This window comes from Dama dama, chromosome 10, assembly GCF_033118175.1.
Source record: "Dama dama isolate Ldn47 chromosome 10, ASM3311817v1, whole genome shotgun sequence".
Taxonomy (NCBI): domain Eukaryota; kingdom Metazoa; phylum Chordata; class Mammalia; order Artiodactyla; family Cervidae; genus Dama; species Dama dama.
The window spans coordinates 36,397,266-36,415,641 of NC_083690.1; the positions used below are offsets into that span (position 1 = coordinate 36,397,266).

Below are 18,376 nucleotides of genomic sequence, written 5' to 3' on the forward strand. Positions count from 1 at the left end.
GGCCCGCGCTGAGGGCCCCGAGCGAGTCCCGCGCGGGGAGTCGGCGTCCACCCGCACCGGCGGGGGTTCAGACCTGGGGGGGCTAGAGCCCCCCAAACTCGGATCGGATCCAACAGGAGTGAGGCGGCGCCATGGAGCTCCGGGCTCTGCTCTGCTGGGCTTCGCTTGCAGCCGCCCTAGAAGGTAAGTTCCCTTGGGGACACCCCAGCCCTTCTGGGGCCCCCGAAGAGGGGCTTCGGAGTGGAAGGGCCGACCTCTGTCTCCCCCTAACCCGGCACCCCAACCCCGAACGCTCCGGACCAATAGTGCTAGCGCGGGAGTGGGGCGGGGAGGAGGCGGCCCAGCGGGGAGTGGAGTTTTCTTTTGTTTGGGAAAGACTTGGAGTCGAGCTCCGTCCCGGGACTTGCCCGGGTCCCGGCTCCCCGAACTCTTAAACTCGCGTCTCCAGACGCCCTTGGCAGCCTTTCGTTTTCTCCCGACTCCAACCTGCAGAACTCTCTCCAGAGTTTCTGTCCCTCTTCCCACCTCCGCCAAACAGGAGGAAACATTTCTGGAGGAACAAGAGGACAGGCAGAACTTTGTGCTAGGCCATAAAACTCCACCCGCCCCCCATTCCAGAGCGTTCACACCTTGATCCTACAACTACCCCCTCCGCAGTAGGGGATGGCCGCCTTCTGCACTCAAGTCTCCAAACCTCCCAATCTCTCCCCAGTTCCCGGCCCCTGGAGCAGGGAGGCTCCCGCCCTGGCTTCCCCAGGCTGCACGCCAGCCCTTTAAATGCAATGTAGACCCCAGCCCTTGCCCCAGTCCCACCAGAGTCCTTTTCCCTAACTCTAGCCTCCCTCTTGTTCCCTGAACTCAGCCTGACTTCTGTCTCCTAGGCTCTCTTAAGTTTCTACTTTTTCTGCAAGGCTGCAAATGTTACTTTATCCATGAGCCTCTGCCCTCCCCTCAACCTCTAGCAGGGGAGCAGAGAGCCCTATAAACCCTCCTCCCACAACCCTAATCTCCTTTCAATGAGTTGCCTCCTTCCCCTCCTTCACTGCCTGCAATCAAAGGGGTCTTTGGGGAGTGGGCCATGGGGGGCTGCTGAAAAGAAGGAATCAAAGGCAGTTGGAAACGCGTCTCCTCCAGGCTGGGCAGTGCTGCTCTGGACTGGGGATCAAAGGCAGGGTGTGGGGGAGAAGGGAGACTTGCTGGGCTCAGGAAGACCAAGAAAGAACCAGAGGGAGAGAGGGGGGAAGGCGAAGCAGGGAGAAAACCCGCCAGGATGACGTGTGTTGAGAGAAAGAAAGATGCCAAGGGGAACAGGGAGTAACTTTGAATTCCTGTTACCTAAGTGCTTGCCGAGCCCAAGGCCCGCTGCTCTGTGCAGGGTTTTCACCGTCCCAACAGCCCTGTGGTGGGGAGTATTGTTAGCCCCATTTTACAGGTGAGCAGACTGAGGCAGGCGATCAGTCTTTTATCCAAGGCCCTGTGCCTCAGTGAAGGTGAAAGATGGGAGACAGAAAGCAGAGTGACAGTCAGAGAGATGGAGGTGGCCGGAGAGCGGGGGAGAGGTGAGAGGCAAGAGAAGTGCTCTAAGAGAGGGAGGCAGGCAGGGCCGCGGTAGGATGAGAGAAAAGGGAGCCGCTTGGAGCGCCCAGGACAGCCTGAAACAGACAGTGTGTAAATTGGAGACAGGAAAACACTCTCCAGTCTGGAACAATGGAGGGTGGAGACGGCTGCCTCTATCCACCCGCTTCCCAGAACCCGGGCATCCTGTCCCCAGCGTGCCGGGCTGTCTCCTGCCACCCGTGGGGGGCCTGGGCCTCTCCTCGGGCTGGCCGGGCCTCCGGCTACCCCGGCCTTCAGTGGACATCACCTGGTCTCTGGGAGGAGGCTGGCCCACCCACCTGCCTTCCTGTCTCTCCTGCAGTCCGGGGAGGGGGACCTGGGCCCAGGTGTGCTTCAGGCTCCTCCCCATCGGACCTGTAGCGCCCCCCTCCCCACATCTCCCAGGGGATTCCCCTACCCTCCCTCCACCCTCCCAACAGCCCTGGCGCAGTTCTCCTAATCCCCCCCTTCCACCAGAGCCCCTCCCCTCCCCTCCCCTCCTCCGACACCCCTCCCCCCTCCCCGGAGGCCAGAGCCCAGCCAGGTGTACTCACCGCCCCCATACTCACACCCCTAAAATCCCCTCCCCTCTTCTTTCCAGTAACGAAATCCAGATGTGAGGCTTCCCCAGACAGAGGCCGAGGACAGGGAACCCCAGCGTCCTGGCCTCCAGGATGTCCTCCTCCGAGGACATCTAGGCAGTGGGGAGGGGAGGGGGGGTCAGGGCTGGGGTGTTTGGTCTGAAGGATCAGAGTCGGGGGAACAGAGACAGCATCTTTGCGTTTGGGGGAGGGACTGCAGAGGCGGAGGGACACCCTGGTAGGAGGGGTGTCCCCCTACCCCACGTCAGGTCTGGGCTAGAGTTTGGCCTTTTCAGAGCTGTTTGCCGGTTTTTCTCCCTTTCAGCAGCTGTGTCTCCCCTCCTCTGGGGCACAGCAGTTCACAGAGGCCTGGACCTGGGGGTCCTGGGGGTCAGCTCCCTGCCTGCCAGCTGTCAGGGGCGGGGCTGGCACTCAGAAAAGAGGCTTGAAATCTGGGGACGGGAGGGAGGGTGGGCAGAGGACCTCGGCCTGCCTGTCTATGTCAGCTCCCAGGTCTTCCTGTGTCTCTCCCAAGCTCCGACTGATTCTGTCTGTCTGTCTGTCTCAGAGACCCTGCTGAACACAAAATTGGAAACTGCCGATCTGAAGTGGGTGACGTTCCCTCAGGTGGACAGTGGGCAGGTAAGAGCTGGGGCTCGGGAGGAAAACCGATGCGGGGGCCACTGTGCTGCTGCTTCCTGCGCCATACACCCAACCCCCACATCTCAGCAGCCAGGGCAGGTGTCGTCTGAGCCTTCGCTCTACAAGGGTCCCCCCAGCCTCCCTCCTGGCTTCATGGCAAAGACCCTGGAACTAACCCTTGCCCACCGGCTCAGCAGCCCCCTTCTCCCCACAGTGGGAGGAGCTGAGCGGCCTGGACGAGGAGCAGCACAGCGTTCGGACCTACGAGGTGTGTGACTTGCAGCGGGCCCCAGGCCTGGCCCACTGGCTGCGCACGGGCTGGGTTCCCCGCCGCGGGGCCGTCCACGTGTACGCCACGCTGCGCTTCACCATGCTGGAGTGCCTCTCCCTGCCGAGGGCCGGCCGCTCCTGCAAGGAGACCTTCACCGTCTTCTACTTCGAGAGCGACGCGGACACGGCCACGGCCCACACGCCAGCCTGGATGGAGAACCCCTACATCAAGGTACCCAGGCGCCCCAGGGCTGGGGGAGGGTCTGGCCTGGGGGATGGAAGCAGGAGGCCCCCGGTTTGAGGAAGGAAGCGGGTGGTCTGCTAGGTGGAATGGCCAGTCTACTCCACTGGGCAAGTACACCTCGGCCCCCCCCACACACCTTTTATTTTGGCTGGGCCAGCACATCTTACAGGATCTGAGTTCCCCCGCCAGGGATTGAACGCATGCCCTGTTAGTGAAAGTGTGAAGTGCTAACCAGTGGGTCTCCAGGGCATTCCCACCTCGCCCCTTCACAGCCTTTGCACCAACTGATGCCTCACCCTGGAGTGCCTTCTCTCTGCCTCTCCCACCCGGCTCCTACTTGTTTTGTGATTCCAGCTCTGGGGTCCCGCCTGCACTCGCACTCATTATACCTTTAACTTACCCTTAACTTTTCCTCATTTCCTTCCTTTCTGTTTCCTGGGCACAGAGTCCGGGGCCTGGCCTAGAATAGGTGTTGATAAGTGTCTATAGGGGGAGTGAGTGCACAGCAGGGGGAGGCTGGACTCAGCGAACGTGAATGGACAGTGTTGCGGCCTGCAAGAAAGCACACGATGGGTAAGGTGGGGAGAAGGTTCTGGAACAGGGACTGAGCAAGGTCACAGAGAGGGCGAGCCTGGGCAAAAGACAGTCCCGCGGGGTCCTCGGGGAGTGGACGACTGTGGCAGTGAGTCTCTTCCCGCCCTGGCAGGTGGACACAGTGGCTGCTGAGCACCTCACCCGGAAGCGCCCTGGGGCCGAGGCCACCGGGAAGGTGAACGTCAAGACGCTGCGCCTGGGCCCGCTCACCAAGGCCGGCTTCTACCTGGCCTTCCAGGACCAAGGCGCCTGCATGGCCCTGCTGTCCCTGCACCTCTTCTACAAGAAGTGCGCCCAGCAGACTGTGAACCTCACCTACTTCCCGGAGACCGTGCCACGGGAGCTGGTGGTGCCCGTGGCCGGCAGCTGCGTGGCCGACGCCATGCCCGCCCCCGGCCCCAGCCCCAGCCTCTACTGCCGGGAAGACGGCCAGTGGGCCGAGCAGCCGGTCACGGGCTGCAGCTGCAATGCGGGGTTCGAGGCTGCCGAGGGCAACACCAAGTGCCGAGGTGAGGGGAGGGAGCTGGTACCCTGCTTGCAGACCCGCTTCTCAGGATTTCCAGTTTGAACGTTCTTTGCTCTCCTGGGCACTCAGTTACTGGAGGGTGTGTTTTCAGGACCCCCAGCACCGTTCTGAGCTCTCTATCACTTCCACGCTCTTGCTCCTGACTCCACGCAGTTGCTTTCGGGACCTGCTCCTGGGCTAGGGGACCTTGTTGGACTCAGAGGCTTCATGAACTCTAGTCCTGTTCATTATGGTTTCCTCTAATTTACTGAATCTGAATTCTCACTCAGTTTGTTCTCGAGACCAGAGGTTCTTAACATAGGTTTTGTAGATAGGATGAGGGAATCTGTGAACTTTCAGCTCAGTTCAGTCATTCAGTCGTGTCCAACTCTTTGCAACCCCATGAACTGCAGCACACCAGGCCTCCCTGTCTGTCATCAACTCCCGGAATTTACCCAAACCCATGTCCATTGAGTCGGTGATGCCATCCAACCATCTCATCCTCTGTCGTCCCCTTCTCCTCCTTCCTTCAATCTTTCCCAGCATCAGAGTCTTTTCAAATGAGTCAGCCCTTCACATGATGTGGCCAAAGTATTGGAGTTTCAGCTTCAACATCAGTCCTACCAATGAACACCCAGGACTGATCTCCTTTAGGGTGGACTGGTTGGATCTCCTTGCAGTCCAAGAGACTCTCAAGAGTTTTCTCCAACACCACAGCTTAGAAGCATCAATTCTTCTGCACTCAGCTTTCTTCACAGTCCAATTCTCACATCCATACATGACCACTGGAAAAACCATAGCCTTGACTAGACGGACCTTTGTTGACAAAGTAATGTTTCTGCTTTTTAATGTCCTGTTAACTTTGGTGGAATTAAAAAAAAAAAGATGGCTTTTCCTTTTCACCCATCTCTACCTGAAACTGGTCATTTCTTTTTAGAATGTTAGTCACAGCCCAGCGGTCAGAGCAAGACCTGAGCTTTGGGCCCCATTGAAATGCTGGGGGTTTTCACATCTCAATAGAGATGATTTGCAAGAAGGGCAAAATGTTGTTTTCACTCTCTGTGACTTCAGGATTTCGTTGGCTGTCAGTCCTGCTGCTGTATCTTATTAATAGAGAAACATACCCTTTGCCATGTTGCAAACTTTTCTTCCTGTATTTTTTTTTCAAGTATCTATTCTTAAATCCATGGAATTCTCCAGGCCAGAATACTGGAGTCAGTTGCCATTCCCTTCTCCACCTGTTTTGCTCTTTGTATTTTCACTTACTTGGTTTTATTGGTAATCTGTGTATTTGGTGGTGTACATTGAAAATCATTATTCTGAGCAAGGGTCTTGAGTTTCACCAGGCTGCCATGGGATGGTGAGGGGTGCATGCCAGGGTTCAGACCCTTGCTCTGGAGGAAAGTCTTCTCTTAGAGGCCAGGTTTCTGAGCTCCTCACTCCCTGCTTCCCTCTTTGCACCTCATGCAACTTTGTTTTTTGGCCACACTGTGTGGCATGTGGGACCCTAGTTCCCTGACCAAGGATCGAACCTGCACTCCCTGCAGTGGAAGCTCAGAGTCTTAATCAAAGGACCACCAGGGAAGTCCCTCAGGCACCTTTAATAACCGCTGAATGTCATTTTTTCCCCCTGGATCTCCAGCCCCAACCCCACCGCTGAATGTCTTTGATGCAAGTTCTGATGGATGCTTTCTCTCTCTCAGCCTGTGCTCAGGGCACCTTCAAGCCCCTGTCTGGGGAGGGGTCCTGCCAGCCGTGCCCAGCCAACAGCCACTCTAACGCCCTTGGCTCGTCCATCTGCCAGTGTCGCATCGGGTACTTCCGGGCCAGCACAGACCCCCGGAGTGCGCCCTGCACCAGTAAGTGACCAGTGAACCCTGGGGTGGACCCCTCACCCCAGCCCCCGTCCACCCATGCCTTCCTCCTCTTGACCCTGGCCTGGTGCCCTGTCGACACAAGATGTCAGTGTGGCTGCCGGTCTGTCCCCACTGCCCATGCCCTGCCATTGTCTCAGGCCCTGCCTGACGCCCTGGTCTCCCGCAGCCCCGCCGTCCGCCCCGAGAAGCGTGGTTCCCCGCCTGAACGGCTCCGCCCTCCGCTTGGAGTGGAGCGCGCCCCTCGAGTCGGGCGGCCGGGAGGACCTCACCTACGCACTCCGCTGCCGGGAGTGCCGCCCCGGTGGGTCCTGCACGCCCTGCGGGGGAGACCTGACCTTCGACCCTGGCCCCCGGGACCTGGTGGAGCCCTGGGTGGCGATTCGCGGGCTGCGTCCTGACGTCACCTATACCTTCGAGGTCACCGCCTTGAATGGGGTGTCCTCCTTGGCCAGTGGGCCGGTCCCGTTTGAGGCTGTGAACGTCACCACTGACCGCGAGGGTGAGTGGGGACTGGGGGCAGCCTGTGGTTGGATGGGAGAGGCCAGCAAGAGGGTGGACAGTCTAAAGGCCTGAGGCAGGGAAAAGGCGGCAGCTGGGGAGTGGAGTTCCCAGGAAGTAACACTGGGTCAAGGCCTTAGGGGCAAGAGGCAGAGAGTGTTAAATAGATGCCGAGGCGGGCTCCAGAGTTCAGAGAGAGCCAGGAGGAAATCCCGAAACAGCTGGAGGACCCAGACAAGTGTGGCCGGCAGAGGGAGAGCTGGGGAAGATAAGGGCCAGACCCGCCACGCTCCAGGGCCCCAGCGCGTCTGTCTCTCGCAGTGCCACCCCCAGTGTCTGACATCCGGGTGACTCGGTCATCACCCAGCAGCTTGAGCCTGGCATGGGCCGTTCCCCGGGCACCCAGCGGAGCAGTGCTGGACTACGAGGTCAAGTACCATGAGAAGGTGAGAACCAGGCCCCGCCCTGGGGAGTGGAGGTGGGCAGTGGGATCTGCTCCGGGGGCCGGGACACCTGAATTACAGGCATCTGCCATATACCAGCTAAATGATCTCATGTCAACCTCTTGGCCTCTCTGAGCTTCATGTCTTCCTTGTAAAATGCTTAAGAAAGGAATTTCCTGGCAGTCCAGTGGTTAGGACTCCACACTTCCCTGGTCGAGGAACTAAGATCTTGCATGCCAAGCAGGATGCCCGCCCCCCCCCCCAAAAAAAATGCTAGATAATTGAGCCTACCCCACAGAATGGCTACCAAGACTAAACGATGTAATTCATGCAATACACACAGCTCAGTGCATATATAGTGAAAGTCGCTTAGCCGTGTCCGACTCTGTGACCCCCATGGACTGTATAGTCCATGGAATTCTCCAGGCCAGAATCCTGGAGTGGGTAGTCTTTCCTTTCTCCAGGGGATCTTCCCAACCCAGGGGACTCCCGCATTGCAGGCAGATTCTTTACCAGCTGAGCCACCAGGGAAGCCCCAGTACATACATAACTGAGCACAAAGGCCTCACCTGTCTCACAACAGGGTGGAGATGCTAGTGATGGAGGCAGGGGAGGGCAGGTGGGAAGAGCTGTGGAATCTGGGGGCCCTGGCTTACGACCAGCCCCCCTCTCCTCCCGAACAGGGCGCTGAGGGCCCCAGCAGCGTGCGGTTCCTTAAGACGTCGGAGAACCGGGCCGAGCTGCGGGGACTGAAGCGGGGAGCCAGCTACCTGGTCCAGGTGCGGGCACGATCCGAGGCCGGCTACGGGCCCTTTGGCCAGGAGCACCACAGCCAGACCCAGCTGGACGGTGAGTCTTGGGGGCAGGGCGTGCCTGGGGTTGGCTGTCCCCCACCAGGCAAGGAGGCCTTGGCTCTCAGGACCCCTGAAGTCACGTCCCTCCTGCTTTTCTTTCCACCGCAAAGCATTCTGGCCTGGCGATGGGACACAGAAACCAAATCCAACAGCTGGGTGTGAAGGCCCACTCAGCGGCTTTCCAGCTATGTGACCTTTAGCAAAAACTTGACCCCTGAGCCCCAGCCTTCTCATCCAACACATGGAAGTAGGAGGCCTCTCTCCCAGGGCTCCCAAGGATTAAATGAGGTGACACTTTGATAGTTTTTATATGCTGGCCCAAGGGTTTTTGTCCTAAACCTTTTAATTTTTTTTTACAGTTTTATTGGGATATGATTCATCTACCTTATGATTCACACATTTAAAATGTATAATTCATTGGCTTGTAATATATTCACAGAGTTGTGCAACCATCCCCGTAATTAATTTTAGAACATTTCAACACCTCAGAAAGACACATACACCCCTTCCATTATCTCTTAGCCCCCGGCAAACACTCATCTACTTTTTTGTGTCTAGATTTGCCCATTCTGAATCTTTCATACACATGCTGTCATACAATGCAGTCTTGTGACTGGCTGCTGCTTCTTTCACGTGGCATAATGTTTTATAGGTTCACCCGTATTGTAGACTATATCAGAACTTCATTCCTTCTTGTAGCCGAAAAATACTCCGTTGAGTGGCTATCACATTTTTCTTTATCCATTCATCTGTTGATGGACGTTTAGGTTATTTCCACTTTTTCATTTTTAGCCTTAGGTACCTCCTATTCAAGTGGGACTTTTTTGTGGTCACCAGTGTTTATGACAGAACAGAATCAAACCCACTCAGGCCGGGAGACTTCTTCCCTGGCCCTGAGGGACCCAAGTGGAGCCCATGAGCCCTCGGGGTCTCCCTGATCTCACTTCTTCTCCTCCAGAGAATGAGAGCTGGAGGGAGCAGCTGGCCCTGATTGCAGGCACGGCGGTCGTGGGCGTGCTGCTGGTGTTCGTGGTCATTGTCATCGCAGTTCTCTGCCTCAGGTGAGCGTCCTGGGCACCGGGAGGCCCTAGTGAAACCCCTGGGGCTGACCGCCCGCCCTCTTGCTGCAGGTCGAGGCTCCCTGGATATCCAGGGAACCTACCTGCTTTCACTTGGAATCTTCTCTGACTCCTGCTTCTCTCTTCCCATGCATTCCCTCTGGAACTCAGTTTCCTCTGGGACACGTGACTCAGTTTACCTCTTCTGTCCCATCCACTCCAGGAAGCAGAGCAGCGGGAGAGAAGCTGAGTACTCGGACAAACATGGCCAATATCTCATCGGGCACGGTGGGTAGGCCCTTCCTGAAGGATTCAGGGCTGGGGCGAGAGCTGTGAGCCCAGGGCATCTGAGTGCAGTGGGAGTCACCTCTTGGCTAACGGGCCCCGTGCGATTCCCCAGGTACTAAGGTCTACATTGACCCCTTCACTTACGAAGACCCTAATGAGGCTGTCAGGGAGTTTGCAAAAGAGATCGATGTCTCCTATGTCAAGATTGAAGAGGTGATTGGCGCAGGTGAGCGGAAAACGCCTGGGTGCCGGGGAGGAGGGTGGAGTTGGTGGTGGGGTGGATGGCAGGGCCAGCCAGACCCCCCCGGAAGAGGAGAGCTGACCCTCAGCTTCCTTCCTGAAGGAGAGTTTGGGGAGGTGTGCCGGGGACGCCTCAAGGCCCCTGGGAAGAAGGAGAGCTGCGTGGCCATCAAGACCCTGAAAGGCGGCTACACGGAGCGGCAGCGGCGGGAGTTCCTGAGTGAGGCCTCCATCATGGGCCAGTTTGAGCACCCCAACATCATCCGCCTGGAGGGCGTGGTCACCAACAGCGTGCCTGTCATGATCCTCACCGAGTTCATGGAGAACGGCGCCCTGGACTCCTTCCTGCGGGTGAGCCCCCCAACACCCCAGTCCACCCTGCCCTCCCCCAGCACAGTCAGGCAGCTCAGAGCCCAGGACAGATGGTGGGTCCCGTGTCGCTGCCCCTCAGCCCTTCATCCTCCACCAGGGAAGGTTGAGTCCTGGGGCCGGCCGACCCCGGGATCTGGAGGAGCTGTCATCTGTCCTTGTGACAAATATTTACTGAGCTTCTCTTTCTGCACCCGCCACCATCCGGGGCCTCAGGAATTGGAGCACTGAACGTCTCTGCTCTTGGCGAGCTGCTGGTATAATGCGGGAGGCTGAAAGTTAACAAGTACAAACAAGCGTTTATAGAAAGTAAACAAAATTTCAGATGTGAAAAAAATTAAACAGGCTCATAGAAATGAGAGGAAAGAGCTCAATTTTGCTACTTTAACAAAATTGTATGAAGTTTTATTATTTTTTTTAAACTTTACTAGGCATCTTTTTTAAAAAAAACAAAACTTTTTTTTTTTTTCCCGGCTATGCCACACAGCCTGTGGCACTTCCCTGACCATGGATCAAACCTGTGCCCCCTGCAGGGGAAGTACAGAGTCTTTCTGTTTGTTTGGTTGGTTTTTTTTGAAGTGCAGAGTCTTAACCACTGGACCACCAGGGAAGTCCCCAAAAGTTTTTTCTACATAGCAAAACAATGTTGCATTTAACAGAATGACAAAAACCCCCTGGTATCACCTAATACCTACATGATACTCATATTTCTTCAGTTGTCCCCAACATGTCCCAGCATCCAGTTCAGGATCAACCATCGCACTGGTGGTTACTGTTTTGAGTCTTTTTACATCCCAGGACAGTCCTTTGTCGTTCTGATAGGCTGAAGGGCTGGGCCACTTGTCCACTAGAATGTGTTACCTTCTAGATTGACTGGATTCTTCCTGGTGGGGTCATTTAGCTTGTTTCTCTGTGTTTCCCGTAAGGGAAGCTGTATCTAACATTGTGATAAGTTCAGGATTCTACATCTATGGTCAGCCTCCATCAGGGGGTACGGTGTACTTCCCACGGTACTGCACTAGGAAACACAGGCTGCCCAGCTCCCGTCACGAGGGATGCTGTGGCAGATGCTGGGGCAGTGCCTTGTGGATTTGGGAGTTTGTTCCATTGTCTGGGTGCAGGAGAGGGAAGGGGGTCTGTCTTAGAAGAGATGGCATCTGGGTAGATGAGAAAGCCAGCCGTGAGAAGATGGGGGTGGGGGGGAAGCATATTGGGGACTGAAGAGCCCCCCCAGAGTATACGGGATCTGGTGTGTTTGAGAAGCAGAGAGGCTGGTGAAGCTGAACCAGGTCAGTAGAGGAAAAGGGGTGGATCACGTCGTAGTTGGTGGCTGGGTCTCGTGGCCTTAGAACTGTGGGTGTGATTAGAAGACCAAAAGAGGAAACTTTGAGGAGGATATCAGCAGGACTGACAGTCGCTCAGTCATGTCCGACTCTTTGCAACCCCAAGGACTGTAGCCTGCCATGGAATTTTCCTCTGGCATGAGGAGGCAGAGGAGGACAGCCTCCTCTGTCCATGGAATTTTCCAGGCATGAATACTGGAGTGGGTTGCCTATCCCTTCTCCAGGGGATCTTCCCAATCCAGGGATCAAACCCAGGTCTCCTGCATTGCAGGCGGATTCTTTACCGTCTGAGCCGCCAGGGAAGCCCATCAGCAGGAGAGGAAGATGATTTAAGAAGATCCCTTGCACAGGGGCAGAAACCAGGAGCCGATGAGTTGTTGTTTGTGGTCTCTCAACGTGTCCACTGTTTGCAACCCTAGGGACTGTAGCCCTCAAGGTTCCTCTGTCCATGGGATTCTCCAGGCATGAATACTAGAGTGGGTAGCTGTTCCCTTCTCCAGAGGATCCTCCCAATCCAGGGATCAAACCCAGGTCTCCCGCATTGCAGGTGCTTCAGAGCAGGGGCAGAAACCAGGAGCCGATGAGTTGTTGTTTGGTATCTTAGTCATGTCCGCTCTTGGCAATCCCATGGACTGTAGCCCTCAAGGCTCCTCTGTCCATGGGATTTCCCAGGCAAGAATACTGGAGTGGGTTGCCATTTCCTCCTCCAGGGGATCTTCCTGACCCAGGGATTGAACCCACGTCTCCTGCATGGGCAGGCGGATTCTTTACTGCTGAGCCACCAGGGAAGCGTGCTGACGAGGAGACTGGCAGTCACTCAGGCTGTGGGGGCTGGAGAAGCAGTGGGTTTGGGGTGTGTTTTGGAGGCATAGCCGGCAGAACTTGCTGATGGATCTTAGGCTGTGAACAGGGGAGAGAGAGGAATCTGGAGACTCCGAAGTCTCTACCCTGAGTGCCCGGAAGTGAGGCTACCAACTGAGATGCAAGGCGTGGAGCAGGTGCAGGCTTGGATGATGGGTTCAGAATTCGGTTTCTGGCCCTGCAGGGCTGCTAAGAATCCCCTGCAGGCTAGCTGAACCCAGAGGACGGACTTAGTTAACCATCCATGACTGATGGGCTTACCTGATGAGAGCAGACTCTATGAAGGTGAAGGTCGGGCTTTAGACCTTGGTTTTGGTGCTGTGGTTACCAATCACACCTGACTCCTCACCATTCTCTTGCATCCAATATATAGTTGGTCCAAGAGGGCTGAGCGAGAGTGCGGCTGGATCAATGCCAAGGCACACCTCTCCACCTGGAGACAGGTGTCTTCAGAGCACACTCGTAACTTTCATTGCTCTGTTGCTGTCAAATAAAAAGAACATGTTAGATCCAAACCATTTGTCTAATATTTCCTGAATGGAATGCACTGTACTAGGTTAAGTGGGAGAAAGTATAATCTTTTTTAAATTTTCATTTTTATTATTTTTTTAACACTGAAACATTTTGTATTAGGGTATAGCCTATTAACAGTATTATGACAGTTTCAGGTAAACAGCGAAGGGACTCAGCCATACATAGACACGTACCCATTCTCCCCTAAACCGCCCTCCCACCCAGGCTGGCAAGTAACATTGAGCAGAGTTCCATGTGCTATACAGTAGGTTCCCGGCTCCTTATAATCTAATTACGAGAGACTTGAGTGCATGTATTTGAAACAGGAACAGTTATAAGCATTGTGTCACGATACTGCAAAGAGAACTGAGAGAATTCAACAGTAAAATAAAGCAGAAGGGGTTTACCTGGGATGTCAGCACACTGGTTCTACAGGTGGGAGTGAGATGGGTCTGGAAGGGATAAATACGGTTTATTTTATTTTGTAATGTATTTGTTTTTATTGATTTATTTGGCTGTGCCCGGTCTTAGTAGTGGCATGCAGGATCTTTGATCTTGGTTGCAGTTTTCAGAATCTTCAGTTGCAGCACGCAAACCCCTAGCTGCGGCTTGTGGGATCTTGGTTCCCCGACCAGGGATTGAAACCTCTGTATTGGGAGTGCAGAGTCTCAGCCACTGGAGCACCAGGGAAGTCCCATAAATGTGGTTTAGAATGTCAGGGAAAGAGGGGAGTCCTAACTGCCACCCCCACCGTTTCCATCTCCAGCTGAACGACGGCCAGTTCACTGTGATCCAGCTCGTGGGCATGCTACGGGGCATCGCGTCAGGCATGCGCTACCTCGCCGAGATGAGCTATGTCCACCGAGACCTGGCCGCCCGCAACATCCTGGTCAACAGCAACCTCGTCTGCAAGGTCTCAGACTTTGGCCTCTCCCGATTCCTGGAGGAGAACTCCTCCGACCCCACCTACACGAGCTCTCTGGTGAGGCTGGGGGACGACCATGTGATCTAGGTTCTTAGGGCCGAGTTGGAAAGGCGGGAGGCTGAGGGACTGACAGCTCTGGTCCAGGCCAGGATGTAGGAGCAGACCTACATTGTGGATGTAGAGGCTGGGGGATCAGCTTAAGGAACCTGACTGCCAAGAGTCCGGGAAAAGAACAGAGTTGGGGAGCTGGCCGTTTGGGGCACCGAAAGAAAGGAGGCCTGAGCTGGGGGAGACGCAGAATGCCTGAGTCCTGGGAGTCCCTCAACTCACCTTGTCTTCCCCTGTCTTTAGGGAGGAAAGATTCCCATCCGCTGGACAGCCCCTGAGGCCATTGCCTTCCGGAAGTTCACATCTGCCAGTGATGCCTGGAGCTACGGGATTGTCATGTGGGAGGTCATGTCATTTGGGGAGCGGCCATACTGGGATATGAGCAATCAGGATGTAAGTATCCCGTGGTCCCACCAACCTGCCCTGGAATGTCTTGTCTCTTGAGATGTGGGGCGGCAGGGTGGCAGGGGATGTGTTCTTAGAGAGCTCATCACTGTTGGGTCCTTGAGGTGGTGAAGGTGGCATGGTGAGGAGGTGATCTGTGTGGAGAGTTTGATAACAGCTCATCTGGTCACAGACGGAGGCGGAGATGGAGGGCAGGCTTGGGAGGTTACATGTCTGGATCATAGCTCAAGAGCTTCTAGGACATTGAGCCACAGCCAGACTGGGCCCTGGCCGGGAGGACCGCCCCTAGGTTAGCCCTTCTGGGGGCCTGCAGCACCCATCCCAGCGTCTGTTAAGTCGCCACTTCCCTGGGGTCCTTCGGCAGCTTCGTTTTCCCCTTGACGCCCTCACCCAGTGCTGCTTCCACCCATCATTCCAGGTGATCAACGCCATTGAACAGGACTACCGGTTGCCCCCGCCCCCAGACTGCCCCACCTCCCTGCATCAGCTCATGCTGGACTGTTGGCAGAAAGACCGGAATGCGCGGCCCCGCTTCCCCCAAGTGGTTAGCGCCCTGGATAAGATGATCCGGAACCCTGCCAGCCTCAAAATCGTGGCCCGGGAGAACGGCGGGTGAGGACCCCAGAGGATGGACCCTCTTTCCCACATTCTGCCACCCCAAGAACCTTGCTTACCCCCCAGAAATATCCATCCTTTCGGTGGGATGTGGGATGGTCTCTTTCCGCCTCTCCAGGCCTGGGCTCTGCATCCCCACCCTGACACACGCTGGTGCTCAGGGTATCCTCCTCATCCTTGCCCCTCAGGGCCTCACACCCCCTCCTGGATCAGCGGCAGCCTCACTACTCAGCTTTTGGCTCCGTGGGAGAGTGGCTTCGAGCCATCAAGATGGGAAGATACGAAGAAAGCTTTGCAGCCGCTGGGTTTGGCTCCTTCGAGCTGGTCAGCCAGATCTCCACTGAGTAAGTCGTGGTGGGAGCCGGGGGGCCAAGGGGCGGTAGTGAGGGCCAGGCAGCCAGGAGGGGTGGAATCTGGGTGACCAGAGTCAGGCCCACAATTTAAGCAGGGGCCTTTGAGGTCAGCTTCTGGTGCCCATTCTAGAGCCCCTCCCCCCGAAAACAGTAACAGCTGCAGGGCTGAGAGCTCGGGAATCTTCCAGGTCAGCTGTGCCCGCCTCACCCCCTTGCACCACCTCGGCCTTGGGCCATCTCGCTCCCGCCTTGCAATCTGTGTCTATCTTTGTGCCTCTATCTACATTCCAGACCCTGCTCTCACATTAACAACGTGTCAACTCTGGATGTTTTCCCACCCATAAAAGGAGAAGGTTGGCCTGGGTTTTGGAAATCCTTTCCAGCTTTAATGTTAAATGGTTTTACAATTCCAGTGCCTTCCAAATACTGCTTTTCCCTCCTTGGCCTCTCCCTGGTCCTCCTTTCCACCTTTCCATTCCTCTCCCAAGGACTCCTCTCACCCCCGCGTTTGAATCACAGAAACAGAAGGACTAGAAATCCAGACACAGAGGGTCCAAGAGGCCCTTTCCTTGGGAAGCCAGTCTTGCCCCAGCAGGTCTGGGCCCCTCCTCCCTGACTGGCTGGAGCCTTCCCTTGATGGGTTCACTGACATGGGTTCTTGCCTTCCATTTCTCATCGCTTCTTTCTTATCTCAGCCTCCCCGCGTCAGGACGGGGGCTGGGAGCAGTATGTTTCTGTCCGCTCTGTCGCCCATTCCTCTGTCCACCCACCCAGCTCCTCCTCTGTCTTTCTCCTTTTGATTTTTCCTTTTGATTTCTTTGTCCGGGAGACTTTTCCTTCTGACTCCTTTGTCCTCTGAAGCAGTCTTTCGCCAACCTCATTTTATGGGCTTTTCTCTCCCTTTCGTTCCTCCTCTTCCCTGATTCTCCGCCTTTCCTTCTAGTTTCAGCATCCAGGGCGCAGCCCTCCACCCCTTGTTTCTCTATCCCTGCGGGTACCTAGCCTCGCCCCCTACTGCGGCTGCGCAGAACTGTGGTGGGCGCCTAAATCGGCCCCCACCCCCGGAAACTGCCGGACAACTATTGACGTCTACCCGCTTCCCCGCTGGCCATTCTGATTGGCTGGCACGCCTGAGGCCGGACGGGTTTTTGAAGGAGAGATGACCTGGGAGCTTAGTGGTCTCACCTAGCTGTTCATTCTTCCCCCAGGGACCTGCTCCGAATCGGAGTCACTCTGGCGGGACACCAGAAGAAAATCCTGGCCAGTGTCCAGCACATGAAGTCCCAGGCCAAGCCTGGAGCCCCAGGCGGGTCGGGAGCACCGGCCCCCCAGTACTGAACTTCATCTGCACGCCTGGCTCCGTAGCTCTGGAGCGGCAGGGACTCCAGCGCCCGGGGATCCCTTCCCTTTCTTCCTGGGGCAGAGTCGGGTGGGGGGGGTACGCAAGAAGCTCCCATCCCCACGCCCCACTGACTGGATTGCACTTTGAACCCATGGGGACGGGAAGCTGGCTGTTTGGAGAGAGAGGATTTGGGGATTCTGCAGTGTGGAATCATAGCACCCCCCCCCCTCCCCCGCGGGGGGTGGGAGGACCCCAAACCGAGGGTGCAGGAGCCCTTCCCTCAGGATTGGGTGTGACGGGAGGAAAAGGAGCCCCCGGAGTCTGCCAGCATCCCAGGGCTAGTTGGGCAGGATCTCCACAGCCTCCCTTCGATCTCCAGTTAGGGCCCCCAGGTGCCCCCCCTCACCTTGAAGGGCAGCGGGCCCTGCAGACCAAAGAGAAGGGGGACGAGCCTGCGAGCTCGGGAGGCGGGAAGGGGCGTCATGGCCCAGTGGCGAAGTCACTGGACTTGGATGTCCCGACCTTGCTGCTGTCTCCGCGGAACTCAGTTTTCCCTTGTAAATGCCCCTCCCCCATCTGCTGCCTTCATATTGAAGGTTTTTGAATTTTAATTTTTTGTTTTTGGTCTTATCTTTCCTTCCCTTTTTTTCGGTTTTTGTTTTTTGTTTTCCACAGTCCTTGTCGTAACTTTTTGTGTTAGAGGGGACCTGTTTCATCATTGCCTCTTCGGCCCAAGTGGAAACAGGGACCTGTCGTTGTGTCGTTTCCAGAACAGTGCCTTGGTCACGCCACAACCCCCCGACATTTCCCTGCCCCCCAAGTACCCCCAAGCTGTGCCCATGAGGGCGTGTCAGGGGTTGGGGGGGAAGTGGTGGAAAGCAGAGACAGACACCGGTGCTTGGAGGGGTTCTTAAATTATATTTAAAACGACTGTTTTGTATAAATAAAAGAAAATGGGAAGTGTCTTCACTCTGCGGGTGATGGAATAGACTTCTGTGGAGTGGGGGCTCTGGTATGGAGGGGCTTTTGAGCCAGGCTGACTGAGAGGGGTCGGAGGTCTGGAGATAGGGCGGGGGCTCGGTGCTTGGATCCCAGCCCCAGGATGTGTTTGAGGTGGTGGGGTGGGGGCACTGGAGATGAGTCATCGGCAGCTGCTTCTAACGGCTCCAGATGGCTCTGCCAAGAGCCCGGGGCACCTCCGGGGTGGGGCTGCCCTTCTTTCCCCCCCACCCCACCCGCCCTGGTTTCCGAACCCTGGCTGAGAGGCTCTATGAGACGGGAGGCCTAGCCAGAGCTCTGGGCCCTGGTCCTACAGCCCCCTGGCGTGGGGAGGGGGATCTGCTGGGGTGGAGGCCCCGTCAGATGAGGGAGACAGATGTGAGCCAGATGTTGACAGCTGGGGTTGGTTTAGAGGCAGTGGGGGGAGAGCCTGCATTTGGTTGTGGGGGAGGGGCAGAGGCTGGCGTGGAGGACACGGACCCCCCACGTGTATGTACACACACAGACACATACGCTGGGCTGGGTCTGGAGGACAATTCCCCCTTTCAAGATGCTGCCCAGGCAGGTATCTCCCAGCCTCTTGGGAAGGGAGGGGAAAGCACCTGAGTATCTTTCCCCCAGCTTCTCCCTCCTGAACAGGAAGATGAGGCTGGGGTCAATTCCCTGATGTCTTTCTCACTACGTTCAGTTTCCCGGCCTGCCCGCCCCAGGGGACACCTGCAGGGACAGGCCTGAACCCAGCCTGCTTTGTCAAGCTGGTGCAGCCTTGCCATTTTTGCATCTCAGTTGCCCCCTGTTGTGCTGGGGTTGGTGTGTGTGAGTTGTTCAGTCGCATCCAACTCAGTAACCCCAT

The 18,376-nt window shown here is 56.3% G+C and overlaps 2 protein-coding genes across 2 annotated transcripts in view; one reads left to right on the forward strand and one right to left on the reverse strand.

Annotated features, from left to right (window-relative positions):
- EPHB4 (EPH receptor B4) lies at window positions 1-17,493 on the forward strand. Its single transcript, XM_061153533.1, has 17 exons — window positions 1-183; window positions 2,746-2,819; window positions 3,034-3,321; window positions 4,040-4,436; window positions 6,136-6,291; window positions 6,476-6,808; window positions 7,129-7,253; window positions 7,934-8,099; window positions 9,063-9,165; window positions 9,386-9,450; window positions 9,563-9,676; window positions 9,794-10,041; window positions 13,543-13,758; window positions 14,053-14,202; window positions 14,633-14,826; window positions 15,018-15,173; window positions 16,391-17,493. The coding sequence occupies exons 1-17, from the start codon at window positions 132-134 to the stop codon at window positions 16,518-16,520; spliced, it is 2,967 nt and encodes a 988-aa protein (XP_061009516.1). The 5' UTR covers window positions 1-131; the 3' UTR covers window positions 16,521-17,493.
- The window catches only part of ZAN (zonadhesin), a 38,210-nt gene continuing 36,696 nt past the window's right edge, over window positions 16,863-18,376 (reverse strand). The window contains 1 exon segment of the mRNA XM_061152364.1: window positions 16,863-16,948. Within this exon segment, the coding sequence (XP_061008347.1) occupies window positions 16,863-16,948 (86 nt within the window).

Coding starts and splice junctions, on each gene's coding strand:
- EPHB4 (XM_061153533.1), top strand. CDS start 132: ATGGAGCTCCGGGCTCTGCTCTGCTGGGCTTCGCTTGCAGCCGCCCTA. Junction 6,292..6,475: donor CCGGAGTGCGCCCTGCACCA/GTAAGTGACCAG, acceptor GGTCTCCCGCAG/CCCCGCCGTCCGCCCCGAGA. Junction 6,809..7,128: donor CGTCACCACTGACCGCGAGG/GTGAGTGGGGAC, acceptor TGTCTCTCGCAG/TGCCACCCCCAGTGTCTGAC.